The sequence below is a fragment of the Desmodus rotundus genome, chromosome 3 (genome assembly GCF_022682495.2).
Source record: "Desmodus rotundus isolate HL8 chromosome 3, HLdesRot8A.1, whole genome shotgun sequence".
In the NCBI taxonomy this organism is placed as follows: domain Eukaryota; kingdom Metazoa; phylum Chordata; class Mammalia; order Chiroptera; family Phyllostomidae; genus Desmodus; species Desmodus rotundus.
In genome coordinates, this window is record NC_071389.1 from 21,113,271 (window position 1) to 21,126,013 (window position 12,743).

Sequence of the window (12,743 nt, forward strand, 5' to 3'; positions counted from 1 at the left end):
CCTCAGGTTGGGCCCACCGCCCTGTGCCTCTTTCTTCCTCCCAAGGACCCAGCATTTGCTCCTTTCCTGGAAAACGGGGACTCACTAGGGTTTGGTTTTCCTGGGAGACTATCAGGGCATGTTTTTGCTGCAGGTGCCCCACCAGTGTCCACCCTGCCACTGACCCTGCAGAGTTCTCAGCTGTCACCATCCTGGACAAGTGGGGTTTCCCTGGGGACCTCTCTACTCTTCTTCGTCCCACTTCCCCAGGGGAGAAGGAGCATTGAGTCATTCACGGATCTTTCCACCCGGTAAATGTTTACCGATCCTTACCACGTACCAGATGGGCAGAGAAGTAACACATTCCCCTACCTGCCCAGAGCTCACGGCCGCACGGCAAAGCAGGCTGACCTACATGCTAGAGCTGCACTCATAGGCGGGGAAGAGCAGGGAAGGCAGACTGGGCTCTGCTTCCTGCTGCCCACGATAACGGGAGCAGGAGCAGCCTGGAGGAGGCATGCTCTGAGGAGGCTGCTGTTTCTAGCGAGTCTGGTGCCCTGAGGAAGGTGCTGAGGGGAATGGCAGGTAAACGTTTTAGCTTGGGTTTCCCTTGGCATCTGGGGTCCCCAATGGCCGGCCATTTGGCATCTATTGTCTTCAGCTCAATTCGACCCCAGGGACGGGGGAAACAAGGAAGCAAGACCTCTGTGCCACGGATGAGGGCGGGGGCTGGGGGGAGATCAGCCCTGTCAGAATCACCAGCGGGACCAGCTCTGTGTGTGTTTGTGTGCATGGGGTGGCACTTGAGTTGGGGACTGGCATTTCACAAGCAGCCTCTGGGAAAGGATCTAGGTAATTCTTCCCGCAGATCCAACTCTAGCCCCATTTGACTATATGTCATTGGCCAAGGTCATGGGTCTAGCTCATTATAGCCTGATACGTACTTCTTGCTGCCTTTGGTGGCTCGTTATCTCCAGTCTCCAAGGTTCTGCCCCCACCCCCACCCTTCCTATAATCCCAGGAGACACAGAAATGAAAATAATCACCGCCAAGCTTCAGATAGCTTCTAGAAGGGGCCCAGGATTGAAACTGGAAATGACAGCTTCTGGACTGCGGCCTTGAGAGGGGTGATGAGGAAATGCCCCAAGAGTCAGCTCCAACGGAGCGTCAGAGCCAGCCAGACACAGCGCTCCAGACTTTTGTTCCTGATTTGAGTATGGGAGTGGGAACTGGGCGAAGCTGAGCATGAGCAGCCCCCCCGGATATCTGCTGTCAGTAGTAAGCGGGGGTTCCAGACCATGGGGAGCACATTGGAGAGGGATCGGTCATTAACGAGGGGATGACAGAAGCTCGCTCTCCCTTGAGCCCTTCATGGTTCTAGCTGTACCTTCTACTTCTAGGAGGCAGGGGGCAGGAGAAATGAGGTTCCAGGCTCTTTTTACATTATATGTAGGAACTCAATGCTGAAAAGAGAGGGACTCCACAGCAAAGAGCACTCTGGCTGGCAGCCGGAGCTTTATGCTTTTCCTGGTCTTGCTAGAGCCCCAGGCCTGGGCTTTGCAGCCCTTGGAACTGGCCCACCCATACTGACACTCCTCCACCATCCTCAGAGGCTGGCACTCAGAGGGATGGTCTGCTGGGGACAGAGGGAAGACTCACTGGTAAAGGTGATGTTGAAGCCCCTCTTCCCTGTGGAGTGGTCGGTCTGGAACTCGAGACGGGCCACGTGGCCGCTGCTGGTGATGGAGGAGGGGAGCTGGTTTCCTGAGAAGGTGCCCAGGACGGGGGCCTCGGCGGTGGCCCCATCCTTGATGACCAGGAAGTCGAACTGAGGCTCCACGTCAATGTCATTGAAGGCCAGGTGGATGCGGCTCTCAGGCCGGGCCAGGATGAGCCAGACGCAGTGGAGGTGGTTGCCGTAGTCCTCGGGGTAGTTGGGCGACAGGACGACCCCAGAGGGGCTGGTGAAATTGAAGAAGCAGGAAACTGCAAGAGAAGAGCAGGGGAGGTCAGGAAGCATCCCTAGCACTCTGCCTGGGCTGCTGAGGGCTGGCACGGGGGGTGCTTCCTTAGTCTGCAGAGCAGTGGGAAGAAAGGGTGACACGAGGGCTGGGCTGGACTGGCTGGGCTCTGAGCTCTGGGCAGGGGATGTGCCAGGTTCCGTGCTGCGTGTGGCGTCAGGAAGGGTCCCTCCGGCAAAGGGCAGACATGCACAGTCACTCTTCTCATGGCCCCTCTCTCTCCATGAGTGTGCTCACCCCAGGCAGCGCCTCACACTCCTGACCCCTCGCGTCGGGGAAAACCATCACTCAAGTTCAAGTGTAGTCACAGGGCCTAGCTCCTTAGCTGGGGTGACCCCCCAGGTGGTAACCAGAGTGGACGTAGTCCAAGTCTATCGCTCTCCTTTAAACATTCTGGTAGGGAACTGACAGGTGTGCCCTGGGGATTCTGACAACCTCAAAGCTACAGAACCGTGCTAAGGAGGTGCCAGGTACGCACCACCTTTCAGTGGCTGGAAGCTTCGGAAGGAACTGGGAAGGGCTGGGGGGAAGGTTACAGAGTCCACCTTGATGCCCTGCCCACTTCCTGTTATCCCTCTTGTTTTGCCCCAGGGACCTACATCCCTGAAGACCCTTACTTTAAACCCTGTTCATGCCAGTACCTAATAGACCCTGGAATGAAGCTGAGGCAAGGGAAGTGCTATAAATGGAAAAACAAACAATTACACTGAACCAAAATTTTAAAGAAAAATAATAAAGTGAAAAAAAGTAATTGTAACAACTTTGCCAAAGGCAAATACTAGTATTGAATTAGAGTTTTTTAATTGTCTAAGAGTATCACCAAGATGAGCAAAGAGTATGCTCAGAGGATTCATGTGAGAAAAAATAGAATTATTATGTAAACACAGTCCATTTCACTAGAAAAAATAAATAAAAATATACAACCCAATATTGCTGAGGCTTCATGGAAACTCATATGTATTTATTGCCAGTTGGAGTGTAAAGTTGATATAATCCTTTTGGAAGGGAGCATATGAATTCTCATCAACAGCCAAAAAACTATTCAATATTCTGCCTCAGTAATCTCTAGGAATTAATTCAAAAGAAAAAGAGCCACATGGACAAAGAGGTTTATAATGACATAATTTCATTACAGAGAAGAATGTGAACAACCTATACGTCAGTTCTATAATGTGAGGTACATTGTAACATTTAATGTGATGCAGTTTGAACACAATTATTAAAGTGATAAATATGACCCTGTAGGAAGGAGAATGTTAAATATCATTCTAAGTAAAACGGTAGATCATAAAATTATATGTATACTTTTGATTATAGCTCTTGAATATTTATTTCTATATGGGTAAAGATTAGGCATGAACCCCAAATAAAAACTGTATTACAGTAATAAGTTTGTGGGTGATATTTTATCAAAATGAAACAATATTTAATTTTCCTGACTGTAAAAATGATAGAGGCTCATTCTAAACATCTTTAACATATAAATAAAAGTATAAAGAAGGTAAAAGCTGATATGGACATTTAAATCCCTTTATAACATTTACATTGATGTCTGATATTAATAATATTAAAACTTAAGTAAATTAAATATTTGGCTTATTAATTATGATACAGTTAAGGTGAAAAAATAATAAAATCATGTTTGCAAAAAAGGAAAAACACAAGGGACTGGTGTGACCCCTCTGCTGAGTTTCTCCTTCCCTCCCCGACCCCACCCACCCCGCTCCTGCATCAGGTTCAAACTACCGCACAGAGCCCTCCCAGCAAACTCAGCAAAGGGAAGCCGATCCCCAGACACATTCAGCCCTATCCTTGCAATCTCTGTCTGTTATTAAGTACAGATAGAGTTGGAGTCAAGGGGAAGGGAGGACGTGGAAAAGCCTTAAGGCAACACAAGACAGAGTTAATAGTAATTATTCTTCTTGTTATATGTTACTGGGGGTTTACTAAGTGCAGGCACTGTTCTAAGCACTTCCATCAATTGCTCAATTTATCACAATAACACTACGAGGTAGGTATTGTCATCGACCCCCTCTAAAGAGGAAGGCACCGAGGCACACAGAGGTTAGGTAACTGGCCAGGGCTTGGCATCCGGGAAATGGTAACAGCAAATTCAAATCCATGCAAATCTATGCAAATTAAAACCTATCTGACTCCAGGGCCCAAGCTCTTAGTGGCCCCTCAACACTGCTTCCCAGTAAGGGAACTGTACTGCCCACTGGGCTTCAGTCTAACAGTGGAGTCACGGCTTGTGCTTAGCACCTGCTGAAGATCCGGGTCCCGACCCCGACCATCACATCTGCACTGAACTGGGGGGCTCTAGGCCGGACGCAGATGCCCTCACACAGCTACCCCCCCCCCCCCCACCAGCTGCGAGCACAATGCAAACAACGCGGAGCCCTAACCTAACCGAGACGACTACCACCTAGAAGACAGAAGGGAAAAGCCACGTGGCCTGCCTCTGAAGAACAGCAGCACAGTGAACTGAAGACAAGGAAGGCACCGTGATTTCGGAGGGAATATCATCATGGGAACCGTAAGCATGTGAACAAATGGATTTGCTGCAGCGGAGAATTTAATTAACAGCACTTGAGTCTCCACCCCAACCCCATCCCTCTACACTTTATCCTTTTTCACTTTATAGCTTTTTTCCATGTTGTAAAGCTCCAGAGGCTCCATTTTGAGCAGCTACACAGCAGCCCTACCTATCACTCTCCCAAATTATCTTGTTCACTTGTTCATGGCCTGTCCCTCCTTCTTCCCAACTCATATACACATGCTCCAGGAGAGCAGAAATCTTGATTCCTCTGAGTCCCGAACGGTGCCCATAATGCCTGGCACATTGTAGGAGCTCAGTCAATATTGATGAATGAATCAAAGGGTATTTAATGGTTGATGACATCTGAAGAGATGGAAACATGAATACTTGTGCCATCGCGTTCCAAGACCCAAATGCCAGAACTGACCGAAGTCTGTAAAGAGAGGTGGGTACCTGTCTCAGCCCTGTAAACTAGGGAACAATACAGTGGTGTGCTCCTCCATGCATCTCTCTTAGGCGCAGTACAGATCTCTCCCTATGTGATTTAGAGGAGGAAAGAGTATGACCCAGCAAAGCTGTTAAACAACAGAGATAACAGCTCCCAATGTTAAAGACCTCAAAAATGTATTATTCACATAACAGTCATAAAAAGCCACTTGAAGATGTTCTCTACTGAACCCAGAGATGAATCAAAACAAAGAACTCAAGTATGGGAAAGCTATGGTTAATAAAAATTTTAGAAAGCATTGGCAACTAGCAAATAAACCATGTAGTAAAGTATCTAAATAATTGCTATAAACATAGTTATAAAACAGAATGCAAGTTTAATAATTATTCTTTGGAAGAGAAGATATAGGATATCAGTCCTGCCCAAACCCCAGGGTAAAATATTGCAGATTATGCGGATATAAAGAATAAAGTGGGAGGAAGGAGATATGCTAATTTCCTCAGCTTAAAATAAAATTGTTACATAGTTTCTGTGGTTCATTTGAGAACTGTAGGTTAAAGCATGGTTTAAAAGATATTAAACATAATTAGTAACAGACTATAAAGTAGCTTACTTTTCAAAATTATCAAAGGGGAAAAAAAGTATAGCGGTCAATGTAGCAAAAATTAAAAAGTTAAAAAGTAAAATAAAAAGGAATTCAAAGGAAACACCAAGGAAGTATAAAGAGGAAAAGTACACAGTAAAATGCTAAAAACAACCCCCAAAGTTATTTATAACAATAAATATATCCTAGTAAGACATGACCCTCATTTGCGGACAGGACATAAGGCTTACAGAAAATAAGGGAATGGACTCAGAGAGCTCAGACATCACTTTAGGAGAGGGGTAAAATTTACTGACACCCAGGCCATCACAGACTCCAGAACCTTCCCAGGTGATACTAATGCACAGCCAGGGTTTGAGAACTACTGGTGGAGGCAAATACAAACCACAAAAAAGAAAAAAAGGAGTTGTAATATATCAGACCCTTGGGTAATATCAGCCTCTTGGATGATTCTTTTTTTCAGGCTGGGTTCTCTAGATACCAAGAAACATTTATTTTTCCACCTAGAAAGAGACAGAGCTGATAAACGGACGCTAACAGAAAAGGAACATGTCCCTACAGCTGGATCTCCCATCTCAAGAGATAATTCCAACCTGCCGCAGCGAGGGCGGGGGAAGGGAGTGTGCACTGTGTTGCAAAGGTCTCTCTCTGGAGAAACAGGCTTACATGTTACAGTGAAGTGTTTCAGTGAGAGAACAGACTTTACTTCTTGATGCAAGGAAAACAAAACGTGTTGTGACTGGATCTCATCACCACCCATCATCCAGTTTAAAAGAAGGAAAATGAGGTGCATTCTCCCTTTGGAAGTAGTTACCAGGTTGTGCAAATGGATCTTGACCTTGGATAAACCTTTAAATTAGAGAACTTTCATTACATGGCTCAGACTTTTGAAAAATAATAAAGGTAGAAAACTTGATATCAAGTGAAGTACAACTGTGCATAATATCAGGTCATTATTTAATATGATTTTGAGTAGAAAATAAAAGGAGGGTTTTGTTTGTTTGTTTTAGCCCTGGCCAGTGTGGCTCATTGGTTGGAACATCTTCCCATAAAAGAACAGTTGCGGGTCGATTCCCAGCCAGGGCACATCCTAGATTGCGGGTCACACCTGGACCAGGCACGGGCGCGTGTGACTCCTGGTCCGGATGTCCACGATTCCCTGTCCTGGCACGGATCCCTGGTCTGGAAGCAGAGGAAGGCAACTGATCAGTGCTTCTCTCGCATTGATGTTTCTCTCTCTCCCTTCCTCTCTCCCTTCCCCTCTTCTCTAAAAAAAGAAAATGAAAATGTCCTCAGGTGAGGAAAAAAATAAATAAAAGGAGCTTTTTGAGAAATCCTCTTTAACTATCTTTTCTTCTGGTATTGTCACTGCCAGCCTCACTGCTTTCAAAATGATAATTCAGTTTCTAGAGGACTGGCAAAGCAAAACAAAATCCAAAGATGATATTTTAAACATGGATGGTGCTCACATTCAAAATAAAGATATGACAGTTATGATACATTATGCCCAAAAGCACCAAAACAGACACAATGAACTATTTAGAAATATATAAGAATAGAAAAAAAGTATGTTCATCTAAAGCCAAAAGAAAATAAAGATAGAGAGGATGTATAAAATACTATGAGTGTGTATGTGGTATATGAGACACTGTAGCTTCAAGCCAGAAACATCACCTCATTTACAAGTGCCCATGAAACAGTACAGAAAAGACTTTATATTAGGCTGCAAGGAAATCTCCACAAATTCCTCCACAAAGCAAAAACTGTTGGGACATATTTTCTGTTCACAGTGCAAATAAACTAGAAATCAATAATAAAATAATAAAGAAAAATTCTAATCACTTGAAAATTCATAAGACCTTTTCCTAAATAAGGTCTTGAGTTCAAAGAGGAAATAAAAGCTGACAATACAGACTTTAATGATGATGATGATACTAAGCCAAAGCCATATTTAAAAGCAAATTCGTAGCCCTATTCATTATTAGATAATAATTAAAATATATGAAATGAGTGTTTAAACTCAAAAAGTAACAAAGGGAACAGCTCACCAACATTAAGAAGAGAGGAGAGAATAAACTTAGTAAAGATAAAAGCAGAAAAAAATAACTAAAGAGATAAATAAAAGATAAACTTCTCATTGGTCTACTCAAGAAATACAAAGAGAGAAGATATGGAAACAGATAGGATAATAAATTAAGGAGACAAGTTGATTATAAGAGAATAGTATGTATAATATACTAATAAATTTGAAATATTTACAAAATGGAGAATCTCTCAGGAAATTCTGAATTACCAAACTTGTGAGAAGAGGGAAACCTGAGAAAACTGAAAATACTTAGGGAATAAGTGGTTTCATGCCTAGAGCTTTAAAATGTTAAACAAACTAGTTTATACTTCCTTGGTGTTTCCTTGGAATTCCTTTTTATTTTATTTTTTAACTTTTTAATTTTTGCTACATTGACCACTATATTTTTCCCCCTTTGATAATTTTGAAGATAAGCTACTTTATAATCTATTACTGATTACATTTAATATCTTTTAATAGTAATGCCATTAAAATTACTCTTGATATAAATACTCCTACAAAAAGTATGTATGATATTCACACCCACGTACTCACACAGCAACATACCCAGCGTGAAAAAATCAAATCCTATATGCAAAGTGCTAGTAGGTCAAATTCAGCCCCAAATATTAAACAAACATGACCTGTATAATGGAAACAACACTTTTTAAAATTAAGTTTATTGGGGTTATGTTGATTAATAAAATCATATAGTTCTCTTCCTCTTTTTCTAATCCTCGCCCAGGGATATATTTACTGACTCCAGAGAGAAAGGGGGGAGGACAGAGAGAGACAGAGAAACACTGCTGTGAGTTGCCTCCCATATGCACCCTGACCAGGGATCGAACCCACAACCTAGGTATGTGCCCTGACCTAGGATGGGAACTGCAACCTTTTTGGTGCACAGGGCGATGTGCCAATCAATGGAGCCACCTGGCCAGGGCAAGATCATACAGTTTTCAAGCGAACATTTCTATGATATGTGATCTATATGTTGCATTGTGTGCCCACTATACACCATTGTATACGGTGATGGAAGATGATTTGACCTTGGGCGGTGAAGAACATTTTGACATGGAGAAAAAGTTTTAAACGAGACATAAGCTATTTTCGTGGATGATGAATTTATATGGTTAAGATGACAATTATCCTCAAACAATTTAACATAATTCCAGGCAAGACTCATGCCTCCCTCCCCCCCAGCCACCCTGGAACTTAACACAATCATTGAGCTCCATCTGTTGGAATAAACAGGTGAAAATAGTCAAGCTCTCCTTCAGAGAGATGAGAAATAATAACATATAAAGTGCTAGTTGGCATTCCAAGAGTGTGGTATGCCTGAGCTCATTAACCCTCACAGCAGCTCTCTGAGGTGGATACCATTACTATCCCCATTTTTCAGATGCGGAAGCTGAGTCCAGGTTCGGTAAACTGCCCGCAGTCACTAAGTGTGTGAGTGATGGGCTGGAACATGAAACCAGTCTGGCTGGTTCCAGAGCCCAAGCTCTCAACAACAAGACCTACCCTCTCCCAGTGAAAGGAGGGCTTGCCGGTTCAGATACAGAAACATATTACAAAGCTGCAATAATAAAATCTGTATTGTAATAACTTCATATGAGAGATCAAAGGAACCAAAAAAGAAAGCTCAGAAACAAATACGGACATCTAAAATTCTAGTGTACAATAAAGGGAGCTTTGCAAATTGCAGGGCACAGGTCGATTGATTAATAAAAGAAGCCTGGACAGATGGCTAGCAAGTTGTACAAAATCAGATCCACGCCTCGCTCAATGCGCCACCGAAGTAGTGGAAGAAATATGAGAAATGTTTGTACAATTTCAGAGGAAGGGAAAGGACTTTCTTAGCATTATATCCAAGTGAGACATCATAAGGAAAACAATATTTTTAATTACAGAAGTGAAACACATTTGAGGAGAAAGTATTTGCAAGTAATTATAATTAAATATTTACTATGTTTATCATATAACAAACTACATTTCAGTAAAAAGATAAACCCTCAAAACAGAAGTCTGGGCCAAGAAAATTAACAGGCGACCAACAAAGGAATGAAGTTGTCCAATAAAGATGTGGGAAAATGTACAGTATATGACAAAACAAAAACTTCAAACAACGGAGCTACCAACGCACGTTTCCATGTGGTCTTGGCAACAACACCGCGTGGAAACTTGGGAAAGAACGGAGAGAAACTGGCGGGGCAGATGGAGGCAAGGCAGCCAAGAGGCGGGAGGAGAAACAGGAGAGTGCTTTCCAGAAGGAGGAAGGGCTATTTGTTCGGAAATACAACTGAGCATCTTTGTATGATGAGGATGGAGAACAACCCACTGGATTTCTTCCAACAAGAGGCTCGTTGGTGACCTTGGTGACAGCAATTTCTGGGGAGGTTGACACGGAGGTCAAAATGGATGGGGTGACAAAGGACTGGGAGGTGAGGAATGGACATAGCAAGGGAAGACATCCTGTCAAAAAAAGTCTGGGTGTGAAAAAGAGTCTTAGAGAATGGGCAAGAAGACTTGCGGTATGAAGATTTTCACTTTTAAGATAAGAGAGACCTGAGAAAATTTAAATGTTGATGAGAAGGGCTTGGCAGAAGGGGAGAGGCTGCAGGGACAGAAGAGGGATGAGTTACACAGGCATGAGGTTCCAAGCAGAAGGAGAATCTACAGCAACACTTTTGAAACAGTGGGCTGCAGCCCCACATTAGCGACCGGGCGTGGAAGAGATGCGGTGGGCCATGAGCTGGGTGCTCAGAAAACGAAAGAAAGAGAATAGAAAACCTCTGAGTGCATCCCAGGTAGTGAGAGGTAAGTACTGATTGTGAAGCACAGGTTTCAGTTATGTGTGAGTGTGTGTGTGAGTGCCTACTGTGTTGCACTTCATACTGGAGTGAATTTTAAGGTGTTTGAAGGTCCCTGACCTAAAGCCTAAACGGGATGCACAACCTTTAGGGGGATTGGTTTTTGATGGGAGAGAGGAGCAAGCATCTCTGTTGTAAAAGGTGGGAAGGTGAGAGGAAGGGTGGGGACAGGGATGACCTGCTGGCTTGGTGTCTTTGATATTTGGAAGTTGATGTTGCCTTCAAGGTGGGAGCCAAGGGCACTCTCCAATGCAAGGTGAGGAGAGGGGGATGTGTGTGAGCTGGAGAGTAGATGATGCTTGAACTAGCTTCCACGGAGAAGAGGAGAATAGGCTGACTTAAGAAACACAGATGGATTGCTAGGTGCTGCTGCAGGCTTGATTGAGATTGGTGGCCATGAATTTGTAGCAGAGCCAATTTGCCTGGTTGGGTGATTTTCTCCAGCAGTGCTCATTCAAGCAGGAGAGGACCAATGAGATTATTTTTGCTTCACTGTGTGTCTCTGGACAAGTAAACTGAGGCAGCTCTGCTTTGAATGCTATAGCTGAGCTGGAAGCAGAGGCTTCACAAACCTACCCTTGAATTTCTTATGCTTCTTTCTGCTCAGAAGCACAGTGTATATTAATTTTCATCTGCGTTATTTTAACATCGTCCCTGGCCCTTGAAAGTTATCATTCAGCTTCACTGGGCCCACAGAAGCTGTGTGAGGTTCACAAGGTCACATGCATAAGGGGTGAAAGTGATCACCCAGCAGGGCTCATCCTTGTAAATCAGACCACGTTAAGGCTTCGTTCTCTTTAAGGAAAATGCTGAGGATGCCTTCTAGAAACTCATTCACGTTCCAAAAGCAGCATCAGGGATAAATGGACTATGCTGGCCATGTATTTCCTAAGCACACAGTATGTCCTTTTATTGGATTACAAAACTCATGGATTGTGTTCAGGTTTGTACATTCCTCTCTTTTCTTTTTTGGGGGGGCCCAATCCCCACCACCCAGGCAGGCACAAGCTGGGGGCTGGGGTCCTGAATTAGAGCAGCAGGGCATTCATCAGAGCCGATGTCTCCCACGTTCCCGAAACACCTTCATTCTGTGTTCCAGAATTCGGGCTGTCTCTCCCGGCTGCCCCTGCACAGTCATGTGAAAGCTTTCCTCTTCCACCCGAATTTTACATGTGGGGGCATGAAAGGATCTATTTCAGGGTCACCTTCACACACTTGCACACTCTCTAGCGTACCCCACCCCACACATGACTCCTTGTGTACAGACCTCCTTTTCAGGCTCCAGACCTATATATCCAGTGGTCTTTGAAACTTTGAAACATCTCTGCCTAGCTCAAGCATTAGCGGAGTACCCGCTGTGTGCCAGTCCCAGCTCTAGGTAGGGGTGGGTCACTAACAGGGAGATAAGCCAGTCCTCGGCCCTCATGCAGTTTACATTCTAATAGCAGACAAAGAACACACGGCAGGGCAAAGGGAAAACAAAGTGAATGGAGTGGGGGCGGCCTACTGTCAATAAAGGGGTCAGCGATGGCCTGTCTGCGCAGGTGGTGAGGAGCCAGCCATCCCACGGGAAGATCACTGCAGGTGGAGGGGGCTGCAGGTGCAAAGGCCCTGAGGAGGAACTGAGCTTGGCAAAGGGTAGAAGGAGGCCAATGTGACATGAGCGAGGTGAGCCATGGGGGTAGGAACGAGAGATGAATTGGAGACGATGGCCAAAGTCTTTTAGACAATGAGAAGGAGTTTGGATTTTATCACAGCGATTAAACTAAATTATGTCCAAACCTGAACTCCTAGTCTTCTTCCCTAAACCTGGTTCTCCTAGATTCTAGGACCTGGAATGTTCCCTGTCTTCGGCAAATGATTCAGACCTGCCGTCGCTGAGTTACGCGCTTTTCTTTCTCCCTTCTCCCCCTCCCCATGCCTCCCTCCTGTACACCGCTGCCTTGCAAATAACTGCTAGCAGCCCAGACCCCCTGCACATTCCAGACTTGGAATGAAACCGATGGACATCTCTCCTGCTGATCCCAGGGGCACCTCAAATGTAGGTCCAAAATTGAACACTTTATCCATTTTCCTGAGCCTCCTTCATTCCTTATCTTCACGAGTGACAATACCCAGTTGCCTAAGCAAGATGTATCAGCTCCTTCTCCCTCAATCCCATATCCAATCAGTAACTTCCGTTGATTTTACCTCTTCAACATCTGTTGGGCTTGT

At 44.5% G+C, this 12,743-nt stretch overlaps 1 protein-coding gene across 1 annotated transcript in view; it reads right to left on the reverse strand.

The window, feature by feature from the left end:
* The window catches only part of CSMD2 (CUB and Sushi multiple domains 2), a 548,714-nt gene that overhangs the window by 198,045 nt on the left and 337,926 nt on the right, over positions 1 to 12,743 (reverse strand). Inside the window, exon 14 of the mRNA XM_053921210.1 lies at positions 1,639 to 1,965. Coding sequence (XP_053777185.1) covers positions 1,639 to 1,965 — 327 coding nt within the window. The remainder of the gene's footprint in view (positions 1 to 1,638; positions 1,966 to 12,743) is intronic.